Source organism: Drosophila willistoni, assembly GCF_018902025.1.
Source record: "Drosophila willistoni isolate 14030-0811.24 chromosome 2R unlocalized genomic scaffold, UCI_dwil_1.1 Seg200, whole genome shotgun sequence".
Classification (NCBI taxonomy): Eukaryota; Metazoa; Arthropoda; class Insecta; order Diptera; family Drosophilidae; genus Drosophila; species Drosophila willistoni.
In genome coordinates, this window is record NW_025814051.1 from 1,261,975 (window position 1) to 1,285,729 (window position 23,755).

The window sequence follows — 23,755 nt, forward strand, 5'->3', positions numbered from 1 at the left end:
AATAGGTTGTCAAGTCTCTCTTATATTTAACACCCGAAAGCCTAATATATTTCTTCATTTTAAATCTTAATATAAAATGTTGTTAAAACATACAATTAAAATACAACGTATGTATATTTGGTTTAAAGATCGTTAACCTGTTCTTTTGCACAAATGACCAAGTGACTAGCGACTAAATAAATGAATGACCAAAGTGCTGAAAAGTGTTAAACATTGTTTAAATATTGTGATTTGAAGGAGTAAAAAATCAGTAAGGGAGTGCATCCAAAAGGAAACATACATACATAAGTACTAACTTACACTGAAAGATATAAGAAGCTTTAAGAAATTTTAAATCTGCTATTTAATATTTTATATTGTCAATGAACGGTTGTTTTAGAATTCACAATCAACTTTAAAAGCCGTTGACTTGTTCAACCCTTGTAAAGAAGGTGCATAGAAGAACGTATTTGCGATTATTATCTTGATCAGCATGACCAGACAATATAATAAAACCACATCCATCTGTTAGTCCTTTTGGATCAACGCAACGCAACTCAAGCTACAGTGCTGAAATTTTAGAAAGCGTAGAAAGCTTCTTAATAAACAAAAATACTGTTACTGAAAATAATTCAAAAATTTTTTTGGTGGGGGTGTCCTTGAGTCCCTTTTCAAGGATGTGCAAAGGTATTTGGAAAATATTTGACCCAGAAGCCGTTTCCTAAAAGTGAGTTTTATTTTGAGTGAAAAAAATTTAATTTTTAGTACATTACTCAAAATTATCATTCTCGAAGACTAAATAACTATATAACTAAATGATTTTATTATTTTAAAAAAAAGATCATTATTTACTGTCCCTGGTTTTTCCTATTATTATTATCATATTGAGGATTTTTTTTTAGTTTATTCCATTAAAAACTAGATACTGATATTGTTCAGAAAATGTTCATTAACGCTAATTGAGCTTAGTTTTTAGCCGATCTTTGCATCTTATTAAGCAGTATTGAGATGTAGTTCACTAGCTAATTTCCGTCTACGAAACTCCACTGTAAGTCGATTTTTAATGAACACTAAAAAATACATTCTGAATATGTTTTGTTTTTTAAGAACTTTTTTTGATTAGAACAAGTCATAAAAAAAATCGTAAATGCATTTTTATATTTTGGCTTACTTAAGCATTTCTTATAATCTCATACTTTGCAAAAAGAAAAGGTTTAGTGACATATAAAAATCTTTAGCGTATATTGTAACTGTCTGAGCCAGTTTCTTAACCAACCACGAAAAGCTTTTGGGCAAATTCAAAGCTCCAAGCAAAATTGACTTCACCTTCATTCCCACGATTACCCCAATCCAGTCTTTTAAAGTGGCTATATTGCAAAAGCCAGGTTTAAAGCTTACCCAAAAAATCAGTAGCAAGCGAACTTACGAACGGGCAACAGGTGGACGCGCTAAGAAACTGAAAGTGAAAAGAAACAAAAAAACACACAAAAAGCGGGGCAAAAAAAAACAAAACAAAACTGGCAACAAAAACGTGAGCAAAATTCCGCGCGCTGTGTCTTGAGCAATAATCGGGTGCTGCTGCTGCTGTAGATACTGGCTGATCGAAACCCAAAAATATAATATACATCCCCAAAAAAAAATTGAAAAGTTGAATCTGTGTCTGAAATATGTGATAGTGAAAAGTATATTATAGAATATCAAATCGTTTGAAAACATCAAAATGTGCTTACAAAGCTATAGTGTAATGTTATTTGTAGTCATAAGTTGTTTACTTTTGGCAGTGCCAACTCATAATGTTGCTGCTCAGGGGTTAGTATAACATTATCTACTTATATACGCTACAACCTCCCACATGGGACAAATGATGAAAAATGGAATGACATCATGCCACTCGAATAAGACGAAAGAAATGTTAGAAAACAAAAGACTTAGACAAGAAACGCGATCAGTCAAAAAAACAAAAAGAAAACAAGAAGAGGGAGAAGATAATGCCTTGTGTTGGATGAATAATAACGAATAACTTCTATATATAATTAACAACATGTAATCAAGAAATTATCTCAGATTGACAAAAAAAAACAACAACAAAGCATAGAGTCAAAAAAACAGGTTAAAAGACAGCGACAAGAGCAAAAAGACAGTCATAAAATGAATTAAATAACTTGTAGCTGTTGCGTTGGTTATTTTATTTCTTTTTGATTTCAAACTGATGCCAGAGGCTACCTACGCATCTCTACTCAGATATATACTATATAAAGTGATGCAAGGTAACAAGATGTCCATAAGAAGTATTCATATATAAGTTTTTAAAATGTGATTCATGAATTACCCTGGTGATGCTTTTTAGTAAGCTGACACATAAACGCAATCTGTTTACTTATTTATTTCCGTTGGCTCACCTTGAAATGCCTGTCAAATTGTTGACCAGTTGAATGAGAGTAGCGAATTCTCATTTAAGAATGTACTGAAAACAATATAGGTACATTCGGATGTCACATATTTGTACTTAGTCATACAAAGTATATAAGCTGTTAAAAAATTAAAAAAAAAAAAACTTGTTAAAACACATCACACTCTAATCAGTCAAATCTTTTGTATATAGAACACACAGGAAAATATAACAGGTTGTCAAATATAAGATAAAACCGATTCAATTCAAAATGTTTACTTTATAACAAATCCTATATGTATTTCAAATATTTTTCAAGAAGAGTTTTTTGACATGGTATATGCCTTTTTGCAGCTATTTTAAAGATAATTTCACATCACTATTATATGCCAACATATTGCAGATAGACATTGGTACAAAAATGTTCTAACTGATGGCCAAATCGGTTAATATCCTATGGGTTAATAACGTAATAATAATGACATTTTTGTTATAATTGCAGAAAGAAAATCTTATTTACACTTTGATAGCAAAATATCACTGAGATAAAAAACAGTTTTTGCATAAGTAATGTGCGTTCAACTCAATAAGCTATTTCTGTTAATTTATTCTTAAGAATAAAGAACCAACCTAATTTAAATTGAAGTACTTGCGAGTGTTTATATGTAGGTGTTTCACTTACTTCCACATGCCAGGTTCAATATCTTACCCATATATGGCATAGCTTACACAAGGCTTCTGTGATTATAATAAAATTTCAATAAAATCATATCGGCTTACCTTTATGCCCATTATATATCTTTAATGCAATGCTTGGCACCAAATCATGTGGAACGTATTTTGCAAAAACAAAAAAGAAAAAAAAGAAAAAAAAAGCGAAAATGTAGCTTAAACCGGGGAACCTGTTTTCATTTTAGGCTAAATACAAATCGTGACATAAACAACACAAAAGAAAATGTGGGAACAGGTTAGGCGGTGGCCAAACAGACACAACTGCCACACTAAGTACGATCGTCAATTGGAATTAGAACAAGCTGAGGGCCAACTGTGAATTACGACAATCGGACAGTTAGTGGGACTGTTGAGATAGACCAGTCAACACCACACCAGGGCTGTCCAGACCCGTCCAGACAAACCGGCACAGTTAGGAGACAGTCCATAAATTTTTGCCATCTAACTACGAGTGCTTCTTGTACTACCTAAATGAATAGCCCCAGTCTCTTACTTAAGCTACTAAAAATGGCCAAACTTAACTTACTATGAAAGCAGCAAAGTAAAACAAAGCAAAAAATAACAAAAAGTAAAGTAAAAATATACAAAAAAAACACAGTAAAGCTCCAAAATTGGATTGCAAACCAAATAAACAAAACACACTTTATGCGAATTACGTATACACTCTCAAATCATAAAACTGTTTTGTTTTAGAGAGATTGTGTAGTCAACTACTGAAGAAGTTAAGAAGAACATTTGTTAAAAGAAGTTTCAATTATAATAAAGGCAACAAATTTACATATGTATGTGCACAATTATAACTAGCAACTGACTTAGTAATAGACAACAAATAAGTAAGTTTTAAATCTTTTCAAATATCAGAATTGTAATTGTAATTTTTAAAACTTTTTCATTGCTTACTTCGTTGAAGAAAATAACTAAAAACATAGAAGTTATAATATACTGGGATTATGTGAATAAAGTATAAAGTAAAAATATACAATAAAAAGTCTAATAGAGTCCCAGAGATAAAAATAAATTGATATTATTTTATATCCAAAACTAACAGATATTGTAAATAGAACTGGCAAATAGTTCTCAAGGTTTCAAGAAAAATTATTAGTCGAAGGACTTTAATTACTTTACTATATTCTAGAAAGGTTCCTTTGCTGTTAAATAGCTAAATATATATATAATAAATTATTAAAATGGAATAGTTGTTTTCAGTTAAAGCAGTTTAAACAATTTAATTATGTTTTTAAAGAGTTATATATATAAAATTTCATTTAAAATTATAGATTTACTTCTTGGTTCGTCCTCAGGCATAGATATTTTTAGCTTCAGTTTTTCACAGTTCTCTATAAAATGAGATCAATGAAAGTGCAATTTTCACTTACCTAACATTTACTGGAAATGTCTTCACCATTGAAATGGAAATGGAAATGAAAATGGAGAAACAAAGCCAAAGTCTGCACTGATTCACAGCTGCAATTGGTAGACATAATGCTACAAATTCACAAAATGATGCAAAGGCAAAGATAAACCACAGAAATTGTTATGGCCCCCGCACATCATTTCCGCGGTTGACCCCTCTGCGAACCGCAATCAAAGAGATGCGAAGCAAAGTTTGTTACCCCTCGAAACCTGACGAGTGGCATTGTCTTCCGTTAAGCGCGTGAATAAATAGCAAAAAAAAAAAAAGCAAAATGTGATTTTGTACTTACAATACTTTTTTGCTTGTTTTGTTTCTCTTTCATCTTTTTAGACTTTATAGTATAATAGCACCAAACACTTTACGCCCCAACTCTCAGTATCATGTGGCTGTCAGCCTACACAAATCACCGGAACCAACTCATATGAAAGTGGGCATACTGGGCAGCAGCTATACGGATTTTAAAACTGTCGAGTTGCGTCCTTACTCCACGCAATTGTTGCATTTTGATGTAAGTTATGAAGCATCCTCCACCACATCCTGTAGTTTAATGGTATCCTTTTATTATTTGTATAGATTCCAGCACTGAAACGAGATCGTTATCGCCTGACAGCTGAGGGTCTGAGCGGTGGAGTTGTCTTCACCAATGAAACTCAATTGCACTTCGAGCCCAAGGAGCACACAGTTCTAATACAAACTGATAAAAGTATCTATAAGCCAGGAGATCTGGTTCAATACAGGGTGCTGCTGCTGGACTCCAATTTAAAGCCTGCCCGTGCCTATGGACGGGTTCATTTGGAGATTAAAGATTCGGGCAACAATCTTATTAGAAGTTATACGGATATACGTCTAACCAATGCAATTTATTCAAATGAGCTGCGCTTGTCAGATTATCCACGCTTTGGAGCTTGGTCCATTATCTTGGGAATGGGCGAACAGCAGCATACACAGACGTTTGAGATTTTGGATCATATATTACCCAAATTTGTGGTTGACATTGAGACACCAAGGAATGCCATCTATAAGGATGGAAAAATTGCAGCCACTATCAAGGCCTAGTAAGTGTTGAATTAAGTGAAATTATTTTCATAACTAAACCAAAGTTTTTCTTCTCCTTGAAGCTATGCCTATGGCCAACCCATTGTGGGTGAAGCGACTCTGTCGATTTATCCAACTTTCTTTGGTTCATTGCAGCCGTTCGTCAATGATCTTATAACACGCAAAGTGGTGCCCATTGATGGTCGAGCGTACTTTGAGTTTGATATCGAACAGGAGCTACACCTAAAGCAAGACTATGAACGTCAATATCTATTGGATGCTTTAGTAGAAGAGAAATCCACAGGTTCAGTCCAAAATTTTTCAACTGTATTGACACTTCATTTGAATCACTATCGCGTGGAGACTGTTAAATTGCCTAGTTATTATATACCAGGTGTTCCCTTTGAGGCTACTGTAAGTATTCTCCTTAGTTAAAAAAGATTCACTTAAATGAATATCAAATATTCTCTAAAGGCCCGCATTGCCAGGAACGATGGCAATCCTCTGAGGGATTTCCCACCAGAGATCACGGCATATTTGACCAATGTCTATGGCAGCAGTGAAATGTATAATCGTACGATCTACAGTATAGACTCACGGGGAGAGATAAAAATGAAATTCACTGTGCCAGTCGGCGATCGCGATGAATTCCATTCCATAATTGTGGACTATTTGGGTGTGATCAGCGATGTAGGCAAAGTGCCGCGAAAGCATTTGCATAGCAAAAACTACATTACAGCTAAAGTCCTGAACGACAAGTGAGTAGAAATTTATTTAAGAATTAATCATATATTACAGAGAATATTGTCTTACAGACCCATGATAAATCAGGAAATCTCTGTGGCAGTGCGTTCTAATGAGCCCATGAAGTATTTCATGTATCAATTGGTGGGCAGAGGCGATATCTTACTCTCACGTGCGGTTGATGTAAGTAATTTTGCTGCTAGAATTAAATTAAGTGAAAGTAAATATGACGATTTCCACAGGTTCCCGATAATACGTATCATACAATTAAATTTCTTGCCTCATTTGCCATGATGCCACGTGCGAAATTATTAGTTTATATGGTGGTTAATGGCGAATTTGTTTATGATGAGCAAATTATACAATTCGAAGAGAATCTTCTAAATGCTGTGCAAATCGAGGCCCCTCTTAGAGCACCGCCTGGACAGGATATTGATATAGGAATAAGTACGAAACCCTACTCGTATGTCGGTCTCATGATAGTCGATCAAAATGCAGTCAACTTGGGCAGCAGTAAGTTGAAAACATTCGTCTAATTCGTACTCACTCAAAGAATATAATATTATTTATTTAAGGTAACGACCTTAGCCATGACCGTTTAATGGATGCTTTACTCTCGTATGAGTTAAGTGATGTCAATACTCCAGTGGGTTCACCTGGCAAGGAATCTGGCGTCATTACCATGTCCAATACAGACTATTTTGTAGAAAAAGGTAACTTGTTACATAGCTAAGGATTTCTGCTCCTTAAATAATACATCCTCTTGCCTTTGTAGAGGCTGAGAGTACGCCAGCAATAGGTCGAGACATATCGACTGGACCTGAGGAAGATAAGTTGACAACTGTTCGCAAAACTGATATAGGACCAGCACACAAGATAGAAGTGAATACTTTGCCACCGGGCAAGGGACGTTATGCCTTCTCCTATACCCCAAAACCATATTGGCACAATCCTCGAGTGCATGTCATGCATAATCCAGCGGATACTTGGCTTTTCCTTAATCTTTCGGCCAGCAGTGATGGTCGAAACTCTATACACAGACGCATTCCCAGCGACATGACTTCATGGGTGGTCTCTGCCTTTGCTTTGGATCCGGTAAATGGCTTGGGTCTTAATCAACCAAAAGGCCTAATGGAGACATACAAAGAATTCTATATAGCCACCGATCTTCCGTACTCTATACGAAAAGGTTAGTTTGTTTAAGTTTAGTAAATAGAAATCAGTTTAACTATCCTTCTTCGCTTATAGATGAGCTCATAGCCATTCCATTCGTGGTGCATAACAATAGAGATAGTGACTTAAATGTGGAGGTAACCTTCTACAACACAGCTCAAGACTTTGAGTTCCCACAATTGGACACAAAATCAACAAACAGGCCAAGTAAGCCAAGATAAGAACCCTATTTTGCATCGAATTTGGCAGTAATTGTTTGTTACTTTTACAGAGGTTGAACTCTATAGTCGTCGTTCGATTCAAGTTCCTGGCAAATCGGCTCGTTCTATATCTTTCATTGTCACACCGAAGCGTGTTGGAGCCATTCCAGTCAAGGCTGTAGCCTCCACTTCACTAGCTGGCGATACTGTCGAGGGAACTCTTATGGTTGAGCATTCCGGAGCCGTAGAGAGTATCAATAGAGGTTTCCTTTTTGAGCTTAATTCAAATGCGCAACGTAGACAAAATGTTACAATTCAAGTGCCAAGAAATGCCATACCAGAGTCCACCAGCATTGAAGTATCTGCTGTGGGCGATCTGATGGGAAGTATTGTGGGTAATCTTGACAATTTAATACAATTGCCAACAGGTTGTGGAGAGCAGACTATGGTGAAATTTGTACCCAATCTTATGGTGCTTCGTTATTTGGGGGTAAGATAGAGTAACCTATAATTTTTGGCTATTTCTATTGATTTTTTACCTTAATTTTTCTTTGGCAGCGCCTACGTCAACTTACTCCGGAAATAGAGCGGGCAGCTCTGAGCAACTTAGCTTTAGGCTATCAGCGATTGCTCTACTACCGTCATGACAATGGAGCATTTAGTGCCTTCGGTTTATCTTCGAAAAAGAGCTCGACTTGGCTAACTGCATACGTGGCTAGATCATTGCGTCAAGCAACCCCGTATATACAAGTGGATGAGCATGTCCTGCAATCGGCCTTGATGTACTTGGCCAGTGTACAATCAGTAAATGGAGGTTACGAAGAACACGGCGATGTCTTTGAACAATTTGGTGATGATGGCATTAGTCTGACTGCATTTGTTACTCTTGCCATGATGGAGAGTGTGGTAAGTTAATAATCAAGCTTATGAATTTTCTCCGTAATGTTATTTTGAATACTTTCAATTAGGATGTCTATCCAGAGTACCGCAATAATATCAACAAGGCTTTGGATTTCATTACACGTGGGCTAGATGCCTCCAGCAACTTACATGCCATGTCTTTGGGAACATATGTCCTTTCTAAGGCCAATCACAATGCCAAAGCGGCTTTTCTACAACGTCTCGACTCAATGGCCATCAATCAGGGTAAGCTAAAGGTGGCTTGCCGTTCGGAATAACTTATAACTCCTATGATTTTCTCAGATGGTCGCAAATGGTGGAACAAGACAGCCCCATCGGGTGAACAGCAATCACCTTGGTATAACCGGACAAGAAGTGTTAACATTGAGATCTCTGCCTATGCAGCGCTGGTTTTGTTGGAAAATAATCTTGTTAGTGATGCCTTACCCGTTCTCAATTGGCTAATGGATCAGCGTAGTGCCTTGGGCGGTTTCGTTACCTCCCAAGACACTGTTGTCGGTCTTCAGGCGATCATGGTATTTGCCGAACGTTTTTCGAGTCAGGCGAATAATGTGCAATTAGGTTTCCACTATGGTGAGGGTGCCGAGACAATCCTGAATGTGAATGCCGAGAATTCAATGGCACTACAAAGAGTTGAGGTAAGTTAAGTTAGCATTAAAACACTGAGCCGCTAACTCTTATTGCTGTTTTCAGCTACCGAATACCTTGAAAAACTTGAGTATTTCGGCAACAGGACGTGGTATGGCCCTGGCTCAGGTCAGCTATAAATTTAATACAAATGTTACCAGTGCCTGGCCACGGTTTGTTCTGGATCCCACTGTAAATCGCAATTCCCATGCCGACTATTTGCATTTGTCGGCCTGTGCCAGTTTTGTTACTGTGGCAGGTGAACAGGAGCAAAGATCCAATATGGCCGTCATGGAAGTCCAATTGCCCAGTGGATTTGTTGTCGATACAGATACTCTACCCACACTCGAGTCAAGCGAACGCATCAAGAAGGTGGAGACCGTCAATCGAGACACCAAGGTGATAATCTATTTTGATTATCTTGATAGGCGAGAAGTTTGTCCCACTTTGCATGCATATAAAACGGTAAAGGTAACCAAAAATCGTCCTGTGGCTGTGACTATGTATGACTACTATGATAATGGTACGTTTAATTAATATAAATATGTCTCAAACTCAAACTAACTTAACTTTTTGCCAATTCTAGCTCGTCGTGCCCGTCAATTTTATAGGGCGCCCAAGTCAAATATATGTGACATTTGCGAACATGCAAATTGTGGCGATATTTGTGAGAAAGCCGAAAAACGAGAGTCTCGTCAACAAGATGACTCTTTTGGTAGCTCTGCTAACAGTCTAAGACTGACCTCGAGTTTGCTAATAGTTTTAATGACTCTAACGACTCTGCGGTATTAGAAAAGAGATTAAAGAAGAGCCAAGTGGTGAAAACGAAACGAAGCTTTAACAATTGTCAAACAAAAACTTATGAAATATAACTCACTCTCCTAATCAATAAGTTAAGATTAACTACGAACGATGCTAAAACTAAGAAAAAGTTGCCAATAAAACGCTGTTATAACATTTACTAAATCTATGAGTGTATCCATTCTGGTTCTCTGCAGAAGTTTTATTTTTGAGTCAAATAGCACCAAATTTTGTATTTATTTATATGCAATTTTCAAAAATAAATTTCTATTTAGTATCTGTAGTGGAGTGGAATGGTACAAACTTTCTCCCCTTAAGTATGCAATAAGCAGTCCAATAATTCTTTAAAATAAATGAGGCAATTTTCAGATGATGCTGCAAAATATGAAAATTTCCCAAAGAAGGTACTTGCCTTTATTGCCGATAAAATTTTACAATTAGTTACAAGGCAGAAAAATTATAGTTGTTGAATACGACAAATGCTTTTCCAGCCTTTTGCATACATTTAGGTGGAGCAGTGGACTGACTGTCTGCTGATGACACACAAATTGCTCAACTATGCTCTTGCAACAGTTTGAAGTAATAGAAAAAAAGTCAATTGCCACAAAATGTTCAAATCATTCCAACATTTTTTTGAGAAACATCTCTTATCAAAACATTCAGGGTTTTGATTATTGCTTTATACAACATAAGGAACATAGTACATGTTAATCATATTTAGGCATGCAAAATATATGTATACATAAAATTGTGAATTTCTTAAATGCCGCCAAAGGAAGAAGAACCAGCAACGCCAACGCGCAAAGAAAAACGAATTGTCCGAGACGAGAATCGTGGTCAATGGAGTTCAAAAACGGAATTTATATTGACATGTATTGGCTATGCAATTGGGATCGGTAATGTATGGCGATTTCCATATCTCTGTTACCGCAGCGGTGGTGGTAAGTTCAGAAATATTTTTCTCTATGCCATACCATCCCATGCCATTCCAACTCATTCCATTCCATTCCATTATGCTTCCGTTACGTTTAATTGATGAGTGAGCACTCAAAGCTTGTGCCAAAAATAGCGCATACGTACGCTGACGTCACTGCAGCGAAATTGCATGCGACTTGTACATAGTATTTACATAGCTTTCGAGTGAAAGCTGAAACGAAAGCTATTAAGCCAAATAGCTTTTACTTCTTGTTGGCACTTTGACAGCAATGCAACCAATGCCTTCGATAGCTCAGTTGGTAGAGCGGTGGACTGTAGAGTTTCCGAGGCTTGATGTTACGAGCAGTGGCAGGACTCTGGGCCAAACAATATCCGACGACCCAGATAGCGCTTGCTCTTGTAGCATCAGCTCATTAAATCGCGATCTGTTGAAATCCATAGGTCGCTGGTTCAAATCCGGCTCGAAGGATTGCTATATTTTTTGTTATCCTATCTTTTTTTAAAATTTATTTATTTATTTGTTTTTTTTTTTAATTTTTTTAGGAGCTTTTTTGGTGCCATACTTATTAATGGTTATTTTCTGTGGCGTTCCTCTATTTTATATGGAAGTGCTAATTGGACAATTCTCTAGCACTGGATGCACAGGCATGTTTCGCTTGGCACCCTTGCTGAGTGGAACAGGCGCAGCTCAGGTTATAGTAAATATGTACTGTGTTTGTTACTATTCCGTGATTATATCATTTCCGGTGCGCATGATATCATACTGTTTCAGTTCGACAGTTCCTTGGGTTGATTGTGATCATTCATGGAACACGGATGCCTGTGTGCAGGTTGATGAAGTAAGTACTTGATCATGTCATCCTTGTGTAGGTTTAATATGTATATTAGATTCCTTACTATAAATAATACAACGTACAAGTTATTTAAAGTTGTAAGCCATACATAACATATATCGCTTGAACTGCATGTAATTCCCAACTAGTTTTTGGTGAGATTTTATGACATAGTAGTTATAGAAAGATATAAGAGAGAAAAAGAGAAAACAAAACGTTTGTATAAAATGTATATATTCATTATCGACATAGATAGATAGATAGTCATATCCGTTCTTTTGTTCCTTAAGATCTCTGGCCTATCAAATTTCATATAAATCAGCCAGCTTGTTAGGTCCATAGTTACAGTTTTTATATTTAGTTATAATTACTTAAACTTTAACTCTTTCTAATTTTAGTTGGCTAAGGTGGTTAATGGGTCATCCGAAAAGCTATCCACTTCAGCAGATGAATTCTTTCAGTAAGTATTATTGATTTGATTGTGACTAAATATATTATTCTTTGTTTCGCTAGTCGGGAAATCTTAAGATTATCAGATAGTATTGCCAATTTGGGCAGTTTGGTATGGGAACAGTTCGCTAGCTTATTTATAACATGGATTATTATATATATCTGCCTATTTGGAGGCATTAAGTCGGTATGAATATTTGCAAATTTGATAACTGCATTTATTTAATTTGTTATATTTTCTATTGAATTTAGATGGGGAAAGTTGTTTATTTTACAGCTCCGTTTCCTTATGTATTGCTTTTCATATTATTTATACGAGGTATAACCTTAGACGGTGCTTGGAGCGGGATCAAGTTCTTTATTTATCCAGAATGGGATCGATTGCTTGACCTTAAAGTCTGGGCCGATGCAGCTATACAAATGTTTTTTGGCCTAGGACCTGGATGGGGTGGCATTGTTAATATGGCCAGTTTCAATTCATTTCGGAATAATGCAAAATTCGATTCAATTTTCTGTCCTGCCATAAATGTGTTTACCAGCATTTTTGCTGGTTTTGTGGTATTCTCAGTACTGGGTCATCTATCGGGTTGGTTTTTTAATTTGGTTTAACAAAATGTAAGTGTAATTTTTGTTTATTATTCACAGAAAGATCGGGCATACCCGTAGCTACGGTGGCCACCTCGGGACCAGGTCTGGCATTTGTGACATATCCTGAAGCCATTGCCTTGTTACCCATTCCACAATTGTGGGCAGTCCTATTCTTTTTCATGCTCTTTCTGCTGGGCATTGATAGTGTGGTAGCTAATTGAATAATTATTCTCAGGGTAAACTCTCACACATTCTCATCCCCAGTTTGTTCAACTGGAGGCCATCATTTCATCAATTCTGGATGAGATTCATTTCCTACGCAATCATAAAAAAAAAGTCACTTTGATGGTTTGCACTACCTTCTTTGCGATTTCCACTATCATGTGCACCAATGTAAATATTCATTTATGTCTTAAACTTTCGCAGATTGTAATGTAAATCATTTTTTTTTCTTAGGGTGGCATGTTTATATTGCAGCTGTTCGATTGGTATTCCTCGGCCATAGCTGTAATTGTCATCTGTCTGGTGGAGATCGTTATGGTTTCCTATATCTATGGCATTAAAAACTTCCTTTTCGATGTGGAATTTATGATAGGCAAACGTCCTAGCTGGTTTTGGAGAATCTCTTGGCAATACTTAACTCCCTTGATTTTGATTGTAAGTTGGACACAGAAAGTATACACCATTTGCATTTGGTTAACACCTTAATTTTCTTTCTAGTTCATACTATTCACGAGCACTATTTTTATACGAAGAATAACTTATAATAGTATAGCCTATCCGGAATGGGCAATTTGTATTGGTTGGGCAAGTTGTGTGTCGTCTGTGATGTGGATACCTCTCTATATAATATACATTATGATTCGCAAACGTGAGACCATGTGTGATAGTCTTAAGAAACGTCTGAAACCGCTCGATTGGACGCCAGCCGATCCTGAAATTCAATCCGAATACAATGCATACCGTAGAAAAAATCGAATGCCAGAGTTTATGTCAGAGACATCTGGCGGCGAAGAAACAATTAAATGAATCAATCTTTCGTCTAAATTTATCATATTTTCAAAACATTTTCTTAATGAAATGTTCTGAAAATAGTACATGTCACACAATTTAATAGTCAATTAGGTACATTATAATTATTGTATAAATTGGCTATATCAACTATAAATTGAAAACGTGTGAAGCAAGGAAAACTTGTCCTAAAACACTTTTCTATATATATTACAGGCAATACTTTTTATGGATCATACCATCAAGACACATTATTAAATGTGTTCAGACTTTATCAAAATCGGGCGACCATAGTATAAATCTCTGATAGGAGCAAACAAATCAAAAACTCATATCATATTTCAGTCATACAATTATAAAATTTGTCCCATATGAATGTTTTTCCATTATAAAATATACCAAAATCAGCATGACCGACCAAAATATGTCACCTTTTTGTCTTGTTAATATTTTTATTTTATACAAATATGTTGGTAAGTTTAATGCATTGGTTTAGCTCAATTGACCTCTTCCGTAACTTCATACAATTGATGCGTTATGTCCGAGGTTCCCATGGCCTCCTCATATAGTTGACGATCTGCTGTCTCCAAAGGATACCAATCTGTGGGACGACAGGCTCTACGGAAACGTACACAAAATGTTCCAGCACCTTGCCACATATTATATATACCATAGCCGGGTATAAATAATAATGGTATCAATACCAAAATTGTGCTTATTATCAGCACAACAGTTGAGGAAAACGAATGCTCTAATACAGAAATAAAGATGCCCATCAACTGCAAAAAAAAGGGTCAAATAACTATATTTTGTTTTAAAGAGATAATAGTTAGACGAACCAGCAAATAAATTAGCATCAGGGGAGCCACAAAACGTAAAACAATGATTCTCCAAGAGGCAAATGGTTGACCTAGCATAAATTCAATATCACGCTGAAAACGTTCACGTCCATAGATCCATAGAATGACCAAAAGGAGCAACAAATGTAATACGCTATGAGAGAAGATAGCATCCAGACTGAGGCTCGAGAAATATAGAACACCATGCTGGAATGGTCAATAAAAAGTTAATCGACAATGTTTTTAAAAATTCTCAACTACTTACATTAGTGCAGAAAAAGAAAGAGCAAATGGCCAGTCCACCAATTACGCCAAAGGTAACTTCTTGCTTATACTGACGTAATCCTTCGAATTCATCAAAAAGACTTTTGAGTACTGTAAAGATCTGAGTGGCCTATAAAGAAATAAAAGTTTTACTTTCATCTTCAATCTAAAGTAAAGAATTGAATACATACCATCACAATAAGTGCCGCCATTAAGAGCATACTGTAATACAAAATGGTCCACATGTTAGGCCATTCCAAAGAAGCCAAAGCACTGGCACTAGATAAGAACAAAAGCCAATGGTTTTCCACATAGGACTCAAACCTATCCGCCTTCATTTCTATATTTGAAAAAATAGGGGAAAAGTGCTTTATAAAATTAGCTAGGCACAGAAATTTTAGAGCTGGAAACTGGGCACTTCTACATTGAAATTCTGTATAATGGTAAAAGCTTGAAGGAAGATGAGTCCTTCAACAATCCCCTTGTACTTTTACTTTTTATATGCATTCTTACCCTCAAAGAAATGATCCAGCATAAAGGTGACCATGCCAAACAGAATGTAAATAGTTATTTGACCAAAGGCAATAATCCAGCTATAGCTCATAATGTTTGTTTTAAACTCATTAAAACTGGATAAGGCTATAATACTGCCCCAGCCAGCACCAAGAGCCTGTAACATCATTATAGACGTTGATACTCCACCGGTTAGCATATCATCAAGTCGAGGTTTCATATAATGGGTAAGTCCATCCAGAGCTCCAGGTAGAAAGATAAAACGCACAAAGCACACAAGTAATAGAACCAAAGTGCTTATAACCATATAACGTATGAATTTGCCAAATTTAGCTGTCTCAGAGAATTTATAAAATATAAATGCGACGATTGCCCAAACCACTACAAAGAGGCCAACAAAATGCCAAGACAGTTCATACTCATCCTCGAGATAACTGAACTTCTCAGAATCATAACTTTGAAAATGATGTCTGCAATCAAATGGATAAATTAATAACTGAAAGTCTGATAAACATTATAATATATTTACTTGAAGAACAAAACCGATGGAACATGCACTGTAGTTGTGAGAAATATTTCCGTTTCATTGTCACTTGCCATCAAATCATCCAATTCTGTGTTCGTTTTGTTACAAATCTTTACATACAGAATGACATCAATGTTACAATAGATGTATAAAATATATTTTTTTAATAAACTCACAGTCATTGGATAGTGGGAAATATTCGCATAATTTCCAATACCCTCACAACTCCAGGGTAAAGTGGGACGCAGTGAATTAATTATGAAAATAAGTGGCACAGCCGCAAAGATGCCATAGTAAACCAACATCGATACGCTCAAAAATAAACTGACAAAGCCCATTCCTTGAAGAAATAATGAAAATATTTTTATATATATATCCCTTATTATAAGTAGAAACTATATGCTTACCTTTAAAAAACGGTGAAAGACGAAACGCAGATATAAAACCACTGCTGGAAAATTGACCCATAAACGAGTGAACAACCAAAATGGGAACCAAATAGACAACCATATATATATAATAGGGCATCATACCGAATACTAAAAAAAAATTTTGTATAAATTATAGATTAGAAATTTCCAAGCGTTAATGACACTTTTAAAAATCGATTTTAAAGCGAAATTAATTTTTTTTTTCCAAACCATGCGAAATGGCGCTGATAACCCGAAGGCACCCTAGCACATAAATTATTTCCATTTTATTTATTATCGTATTTTAAATCTAATGACTAATTGTTTTAATCTTCATATAAAGCACGGGACTTAAAGGATGGGTCATCTGAAATAACCTTTTAGAGTAAAGACACAGAAATTCATTCTAACTAAACTAAACTGCGTGTTTCTTTCTTTGAAAAGTATTAATGGCGGCCTTAATAATCTTTCATAAACCTTTTCCAAACTTAACTCATATGTAATGTAAATATTTTTGCAATCAACAAATATGTATGTACATACATATAAGTATTTGCATAGGTCAAATGACTACCCCCAATAGAAACGCCCCTTGAAAAATGCATTCAAATGATAATTCTAATCAGTATTTTATAGGCTAATAAGTATAGTACATATATATAGTACATTTATCTATAATCATTCACAAATATACACAGGGCTGGATTTACCTCCTTGGAAGATCTATTAAAAATTTATGTGAAACAAAATGTATATATTTTAAACCCACAAATCATATAACTTACTTAAATTTATTAACAATTTAATTATGGATAACCATTGAATAAAATATATATGAAAATTTCTAGAATTTTTGTAATTTTTCGTAACCGCTTGTATTGTAAATCCAGGACTGTACATAAATATTTATATTAAAATTATATTACTTACATCCCATATCAAAAAAGAACCAATAGGAAGCCACAAATACATCTAGTTTTAAGGCCAAACCGAAACAGGCGAATAGATAGTCAGTGGGTTTTTCCCATTTGCCACGTTGCAGATCGGGACGAAAGGGCTTTTGCCCCGATTCGTATGAAGATTCATAAACCATTTCGGCGTTGGAATTGGAATGTGCTTATATAGATAGGTAAGATTATCTATGTCAACCTCAAGCCGATGGCATTGCACTTCAAAATAATCACAAGTACAAAAAAAAAAATATTCTACTGCAGCTTCAAATAAAGAATCTTGAATCACTTTTGTTTGTTGTTATTGTTCTTGTTGTGGTTGTTTGTTGTGTTATTGTAGTTAAAAATTAAACAATTACATATATAATATTTTTTAAATTTTTTTTTCGTGGCTACGTTTTTGCTCTTAAATTGACGAACTAATTAGAAGAAACGTTGCCGGCAAACTGATTCTGAATCTGAAAAGCTACCAGCATCAGATGGATGAGTCGGGCCATTCGGGCAGATGTGTGCGAATGTCGACGTTTATTCCATATTTCTCATTATCAAGCTTTTGTCTGACACAGTGTCTATATATTTATGTCTCTCTCTGTCTTATTTTTCCCCCTATACCAGTTTTTCTCTCTATCTATCTCTAGGTTTTTCCTACATTCTCTTCATATTCCGCTGCAAATGAGACACTTGACAAATTTTTGCATATGCATACACCAAAACATAATCGAAATTGATATTTATATATCAATATATATCTCTGTCTATATTGTCTGTGTAATAGACAGGAAACCGCAATGATGGATGCCCTCAAGTGTTATTTCGTGTTGATTTTCAGTAAAGCTTTTCCATTGAGTATAGAATTTGCAATTTAATGTGTATCAAATGATGATTTCCATTGAGCCACAGGCTTATCTCTGATCAAATAAATTGTGGAATAAAAGTGTTCAATTAAATTAAAACTACTTCACAGGCGAAAAGTATGCAACATTTTTTTTAATAAGTTTTTTTTGTTCTTTTGTGCGTTTGCATTTCTATATAAATTATTATCACCAGTTTTATTGTTCATTAAATAGCCTAAGCGTTTTTGGAAAATATCAGTACACAATCTTATTAAAGTAAAAATTCTAATATCCACACAAAAAGTGTGCATGTGTGTGTGTGTGTGTGTTTGTATATGTGGGTGTGGATTCAGTTCGACTCAGCTCTTTCTTAAGTACAGGCAAGTCAGTTATAAGTGTTAATAGTAGATCAATCAAAAAGGAATTAGGCATTATGTGTTATTGGCATTTGAATCGATAACAAGCATCTCAGAAGTGCCCATTATTTCCTCATAGAAACGACGATTATCAGCATCAACAGGATGCCAGTCATGTGGTGTAAAACATTGCCTCAAACGATGACGCCAAGTGCCGCTGGTCTGACATATTTTATAGACCATATAAAAGATGGCCACAAGGCAGATTATTCCCTGAGTGACACCAATCACAGAATGATGTAACTGGCTACCATTGTCAGTGGCCAAATGAAAGGCATTTTGTAACTATCAAAAAGGGAAGAAAAAACATTAATAGTTGCAAAATTAATTGATTATGTTGTATATATTTACCACACAGATTACTAAAAATATGGGCGTGGCAAAGCGTATGAAATAAATTTTCATACTTGAGATCGTTTTGCCCAACATAAACTGCAAGTCGCATTGGAATCTCACACGGCCATATATCCAAGTGGTCATCATAATTAAAATGCCCGATATAATCAACTGGCTTAGTACCAATACATAGGGTAATGAACTCATTTGTCGAAATCCCAACTAAAAATAAACAAATATTTGGAAAACATTATCCTTTTAAAAACTCTCTTAAACCTACTTGAGTACAGAAATATATAGAAGTCATCATAAGGAAAAATACCAAAGAAAATATAACATATTTCTTTTTGGGTCGTAGTTGCTCGAATTCATCGAAAAGTGCCGTCAATATATTTAAAACTTGAATGACCTGTAAATAAGTTTTAAATATATGTTAGTTTATAGTTAAAATGTTAAAAATTTGTCTAAATTTCAATTTATAACTTACCAAAGCGCAAAGTTCTGCTATGAAAATGACTATAAAAAACAGAAATGACCATAAATTTGACAACGTGCTATAACTGCCAAACAGATAGGCATAGCAAAGATATAGAAATTGCATCTCATGGTCCTCATCAACATGCCAGCGTAACATGCCAACATGACCTAAAAACAAAATGGAATTTAAAAATTTGAATATTCCAAAATCACGGGAAACTCACCTTCAAAATGATCATTGGCCACTTGACCGCATACAAAGGCCATCACTGCAATCAATATGTGGGTTACACTAACCCAAATACTAAATTTTTCAGCATCTGTGCGAAAACTGTTGTAGCTGGCCAGTGTTAGAACACTGCCCCAACCAGGTCCGAGCATTAGAGGGGCCATTAAGATGCCTTGTTGCATAGCTGGAAAAATGGCACTCCAACTGTCCGGCAATGTGGGATTGAAGTAATGAAACAACGTTGTCCAAGTGACATCCATGTGAATGACCATAAAGATGAATGTTGATAGAAAAAATGAAAACATCACAATGCAAGCACATCGAAAGGTTTTCCCGATCTAAAAACAATTACATTTACATATAGACGCGAAATATTTTATCACTATATTTGCTTACAAATGAAATGGGTTTAAGTATCAAGGCCAAAACAAAAAGCCACAGCGATACAACGGCAATAAGCAGAGACCATGAAATTGTCAAAGAACCGGAACCAGCCGATGTAGACGCAACTACAGATCTGCGGGAGTAAAAAAGAGAAGGATAATTAAGTCTCTTAAATGAATAGTAGACCTTTATACCTGAAGAATTCCACAGTGGAATGAGGATCTTGCCAAACATCCTGAAAGAATCAAAATATTAGATATTTTACTGAGGTTCTCTTTGCCTATGGAGACTTACATCTTGATTATATGTTGTGTGTGTTGAACAATTCACTGTATTATATGTATTATTACAACTCATCCATGGTATTATTGGATGCAAAGAATTCACCGCATAGATGAACGGTACGGCAGCAAATATACTGTAATAGGTAAGCGTGGCCAGATTCAAGAGTAATATGGAATAGCCAATGCCTAAAAATGAATAAAAAGGCATTAATTCAACATATTTTTCAATTTGTTAAAAATTAACATCTCTTTTATAAAGTTGAACAAAAATATCGTCCCTTTATTAAAAGACGTATAAGAAATTTTTATTTAATTTTCAGTCTATAAGTATGCTGTATACTTAAAATATAATTGAAAGCAATATAATAAAAAAGCCTAATACTGTGCACAACATTTTCATTTTTGTTGTGTTTTATTGAGTGACCTTTTAGAGTTGATGTCATGAACTGATTACTGGCTCCAGGTCAATTTGAAAGCTATCCAACTAGACAACTTTTTAAAGAAAAACTATAAAATTATCTTCACTAAAACTATTTTTTAATACTGTTTGCAATCATGGAGAAATTTAACAGAATTATAACTAATTTCCTAACAAATTTAAGTCGAATTAAGTTTAAAAACGATTCGAAAACACGAACAGGCCAAAATATTGCACGGCAATTAAAAGATTCATTGACGAAACACAAGAAATTAGGTGTTTTATTTTAGTTTTATTATATATTTTTGCCAATATAAGGAATATTTTATAAATATATGGGCAATTCTCTAGGAAAGTCTGTATTTGTAGCGTGCCAATTACTTATTTTTCTTTGGGAGTTTCTAGAAAACGAAGGCTTGTCAAAATTCAAATTTTGCAGCAAATATGGTAATTATCAGATTTTGGCTTTTTTAAAATTAAAGAGGGTTTCTGAAATACTTTTACTTTGACTTCACGTTCGACACCTGGGACTTTCATCGTCAGAAATATAGGTCCCTCAAAAGAAACTCAAAAAAGTTAGTTAACATCAATTGTCAGATATAAACAACAGTTAAGGGTTCAAATTAAATAATTACAAAAACATTGCTCTAATGCTGTCTGATTCAGTTAGGTAAAACTCAATTTTTAGGTGTTTCTTTTCACACCTTTTTGTTTGTTTGAAAGCTTAACTTAGGACAAAACAGACGTCAAACGTGAAAAATATTCCATTGAAGAAATATATTCGGAAAACCCCAAAAAGGAATAAAACCTTGTGTTTTTATTCATCGACCTTGAGCCGGCTAACAAAAAGGTTTGATTTCAATCAAAAAGGTGGCCAAAAATAACCAGCTGCTTCATTTTACAAAGAAAATATCTAAAAGTCTGAAATCAAGACCAAAAATAAGTCGACAGAAAACTATTCTTTGAAACAATATTAAAAAACAAAATTTGGCGAATATCTCAATTAAGTCACGCCTTATGCAATGCCATACAATAAAAGCTTTCATACTTTTTTGTTTATATCAATTTCTTACCTTTAAATATGGGCGATACTCGAAATGCCGATATAGTTCCCGATGATGAAAACTGTCCCAAAAATGTTTGTATTAAAAATATGGGAAGCGAAGAGAATATTATTGCCAGTAAATAGGACAGTAAAAAGTATTCTGTAAAAGAAAATAATATAAATAATTAGATTTCCATAGTTAAGAGTTAAATCTATAGTTATAAAAAAGTATATATTTTACTTTTTACTTCGCATTTGCAACCGCAAAAACCCTAACAAAATGATCTTAGTCATTCAAAAACTTTTCATGATTTGAAACTACATATTTCAAGCTCTCGATAAATTATATAATTGTTAATTGAGATAAAGTTAATAAAAATAAAAATAGTTGTAAGAAAAATAATGCTATAGATTCATAGGCTCAGCTGGGTTTCTAAACCAAACCTTTTTAAACGACATTAAGATGTGTCATCATCAAGAATTGTAGCAAAACAGTTGTTCAATTTGATTACTTTAATTATCACTTCTTGGGGCCCTACACACATTACAAACTAAATATACAAACTATTTTTCTGATTTGAATATTTTAATCATTGTATTGTAAAATCGAATAGAAGTTAAGGAAGTTTTCCATACAGTTTCCTCTGTACGAAATGATTCATATAGTTTGCATTTATATTCCATATATACTTACTTAATTGATTAATTATTTTAGAACTAAAAGAATTTCTCAAAACTTAAAGCCAAAACTATTTGACTTGAGTCTGCAATTGATTTTTTATTTAAGCTTTATTTAACATTCTCTACTCTTACGATCTTTGTGTGGAAACAATTACTAAAGAACAATTAAAAGGCAATGGGGGACACGTAGCTATTGCCACTCAATGGAAAAAGAGCCATCTGAATGCTATCTCTAACAATGCAATTGTAAAGTGCTCTTCACATAGAAGAGTAAACAAAAATCAATGTCTAATCGATTTCCCTGTGTCAAAAAGGAAGCTGATTTCTAAAGTAAATGTTGGATAAGAGATCTCCTCGCCTAAGTAAAAGCAAATTTAGCTTAGCAATTGAAATAATTTTATACTAAACAAAGATCACGATTAAATTATGGTGTTGTTTAATTAATTGCAATTAGGTAAATAGCCGAGTTTGGAATAATAATGAGAGACTTCTGGTCAATGGCCTACTCTTATCTCGTCTTCGAAGTCATTTCATTAAAAAAATTGGTTTTTACACAAAGAAAATAAAAAAAAAGTTGATTATAATTAACGCATTTTGCTATTTGTCTGTTGATAACCCCTCAGCTCTATTTTAATGGCTTAATTGAATTAAAAGACTGATAGTGAATGAATTTGAAAATTAAAATAAATATATATACATGTAGTCATACTCACTCCAACCGCCAAACATGAGGCCCCAAACGGGTAAATCGGAGAATAACATTGAACTGAAGGCATGACTAGAGGTGGCGAAATAAAAATCAGCTGATTTTGACCACCGTCCACGTAGTTTGTCATGGCGAAAAGGACGCTCCAATGTGTCATAGGCACTTGTGGTTCTTACGGCCAGACTGTGCACTTGTCGGGCACGATGTCGTCTCCCACCGCCTCCTTCATCATGGCCTCCTCCTCTTCCTCCTCCACCATTCTCACAATCGTCTGCTCCTCCACCGCCGAATAGCATACAATTATTGTTATTGAAATTGTCATCACAAAGGCCTTTCATATTGATTTGTGCCTCTTTGTGTGTGTTGTTTTGTATATATATATATATATTTTGATGGTCTGGATCTAAATCTGGACCTTGGTCTAACACTCAATTATCATCATCATCTACAGTGTTTACCAAATAAGGCACTTGAGTTTCACTTATGATTACAATGTTTTCACTTTTATTTTATATTATTTACTTAGGTATATTTTTTCACTTGATTTTCGTCTATGTTGGTTTAGAGTTCCAAGTTCATATTATTGCACAAATTTTGCGAGTAAGAGTTTC

The 23,755-nt window shown here is 34.8% G+C and overlaps 4 protein-coding genes and 1 non-coding gene across 6 annotated transcripts; 3 read left to right on the forward strand and 2 right to left on the reverse strand.

Moving 5' to 3' along the window:
* Positions 1-1,402: 1,402 nt before the first annotated feature.
* On the forward strand, positions 1,403-10,180 carry LOC6641549 (CD109 antigen). The gene is made up of 16 exons (XM_002064585.4): positions 1,403-1,788; positions 4,845-5,022; positions 5,088-5,569; positions 5,633-5,963; positions 6,024-6,307; positions 6,365-6,476; positions 6,536-6,806; positions 6,869-7,006; positions 7,069-7,482; positions 7,542-7,673; positions 7,738-8,156; positions 8,225-8,572; positions 8,635-8,812; positions 8,870-9,225; positions 9,281-9,737; positions 9,801-10,180. Exons 1-16 carry the CDS (start codon positions 1,700-1,702, stop codon positions 10,004-10,006), a joined length of 4,395 nt encoding a protein of 1,464 aa, XP_002064621.3. The 5' UTR covers positions 1,403-1,699; the 3' UTR covers positions 10,007-10,180.
* Positions 10,181-10,653: 473 nt separating this feature from the next.
* Positions 10,654-14,865, forward strand: LOC6641547 (sodium- and chloride-dependent glycine transporter 1). Of its 2 annotated transcripts, XR_002723985.2 has the most exons (10): positions 10,654-10,956; positions 11,495-11,790; positions 12,183-12,244; positions 12,298-12,421; positions 12,487-12,820; positions 12,880-13,031; positions 13,087-13,215; positions 13,279-13,479; positions 13,543-13,947; positions 14,050-14,865. XR_002723985.2 is itself a non-coding variant. In XM_002064584.4 (9 exons), the coding sequence occupies exons 1-9, from the start codon at positions 10,779-10,781 to the stop codon at positions 13,849-13,851; spliced, it is 1,785 nt and encodes a 594-aa protein (XP_002064620.1). In that variant the 5' UTR covers positions 10,654-10,778; the 3' UTR covers positions 13,852-14,046. The 2 variants fall into 2 exon arrangements, 1 of the variants encoding a protein (XP_002064620.1); XM_002064584.4 differs by lacking the exon at positions 14,050-14,865 and having other exon boundaries at positions 13,543-14,046.
* Positions 11,233-11,420, forward strand: Trnay-gua. Its single transcript has 2 exons — positions 11,233-11,269; positions 11,385-11,420. It is a non-coding gene; the product is annotated as a tRNA-Tyr (tRNA).
* LOC6641546 (sodium- and chloride-dependent glycine transporter 1-like) lies at positions 14,257-17,649 on the reverse strand. The gene is made up of 9 exons (XM_023175435.2): positions 17,316-17,649; positions 16,383-16,514; positions 16,152-16,315; positions 15,979-16,085; positions 15,450-15,919; positions 15,128-15,276; positions 14,938-15,066; positions 14,673-14,879; positions 14,257-14,612 (listed from the first exon to the last, which is right to left on the reverse strand). The coding sequence occupies exons 1-9, from the start codon at positions 17,476-17,478 to the stop codon at positions 14,331-14,333; spliced, it is 1,803 nt and encodes a 600-aa protein (XP_023031203.1). The 5' UTR covers positions 17,479-17,649; the 3' UTR covers positions 14,257-14,330.
* A 698-nt stretch (positions 17,650-18,347) lies between these two features.
* LOC6641766 (sodium- and chloride-dependent glycine transporter 1) lies at positions 18,348-23,487 on the reverse strand. Its single transcript, XM_002064582.4, has 10 exons — positions 23,152-23,487; positions 21,786-21,917; positions 20,305-20,480; positions 20,205-20,245; positions 20,023-20,143; positions 19,622-19,964; positions 19,408-19,565; positions 19,201-19,329; positions 18,936-19,142; positions 18,348-18,869 (listed from the first exon to the last, which is right to left on the reverse strand). Exons 1-10 carry the CDS (start codon positions 23,480-23,482, stop codon positions 18,600-18,602), a joined length of 1,908 nt encoding a protein of 635 aa, XP_002064618.3. The 5' UTR covers positions 23,483-23,487; the 3' UTR covers positions 18,348-18,599.
* Between the last annotated feature and the right edge of the window lie 268 nt (positions 23,488-23,755).

What these genes read in the sequence shown, in the direction of transcription:
- LOC6641549 (XM_002064585.4), top strand. Translation starts at nt 1,700, where the DNA reads ATGTGCTTACAAAGCTATAGTGTAATGTTATTTGTAGTCATAAGTTGT. An exon ending in GCTAAAGTCCTGAACGACAA is followed by an intron (nt 6,308 to 6,364) that starts GTGAGTAGAAAT and finishes ATTGTCTTACAG; the next exon opens with ACCCATGATAAATCAGGAAA. An exon ending in GTATGACTACTATGATAATG is followed by an intron (nt 9,738 to 9,800) that starts GTACGTTTAATT and finishes TGCCAATTCTAG; the next exon opens with CTCGTCGTGCCCGTCAATTT.
- LOC6641547 (XM_002064584.4), top strand. Translation starts at nt 10,779, where the DNA reads ATGCCGCCAAAGGAAGAAGAACCAGCAACGCCAACGCGCAAAGAAAAA. An exon ending in CCTGTGTGCAGGTTGATGAA is followed by an intron (nt 11,791 to 12,182) that starts GTAAGTACTTGA and finishes TTCTAATTTTAG; the next exon opens with TTGGCTAAGGTGGTTAATGG. An exon ending in CCACTATCATGTGCACCAAT is followed by an intron (nt 13,216 to 13,278) that starts GTAAATATTCAT and finishes TTTTTTTCTTAG; the next exon opens with GGTGGCATGTTTATATTGCA.
- LOC6641546 (XM_023175435.2), bottom strand. Translation starts at nt 17,478, where the DNA reads ATGGTTTATGAATCTTCATACGAATCGGGGCAAAAGCCCTTTCGTCCC. An exon ending in CCATCGGTTTTGTTCTTCAA is followed by an intron (nt 15,920 to 15,978) that starts GTAAATATATTA and finishes ATTTGATTGCAG; the next exon opens with ACATCATTTTCAAAGTTATG. An exon ending in TGATGCTAATTTATTTGCTG is followed by an intron (nt 14,613 to 14,672) that starts GTTCGTCTAACT and finishes TTTTTTTTGCAG; the next exon opens with TTGATGGGCATCTTTATTTC.
- LOC6641766 (XM_002064582.4), bottom strand. Translation starts at nt 23,482, where the DNA reads ATGAAAGGCCTTTGTGATGACAATTTCAATAACAATAATTGTATGCTA. An exon ending in GGCCAATGATCATTTTGAAG is followed by an intron (nt 19,566 to 19,621) that starts GTGAGTTTCCCG and finishes TTTTGTTTTTAG; the next exon opens with GTCATGTTGGCATGTTACGC. An exon ending in TATTTTTAGTAATCTGTGTG is followed by an intron (nt 18,870 to 18,935) that starts GTAAATATATAC and finishes CCTTTTTGATAG; the next exon opens with TTACAAAATGCCTTTCATTT.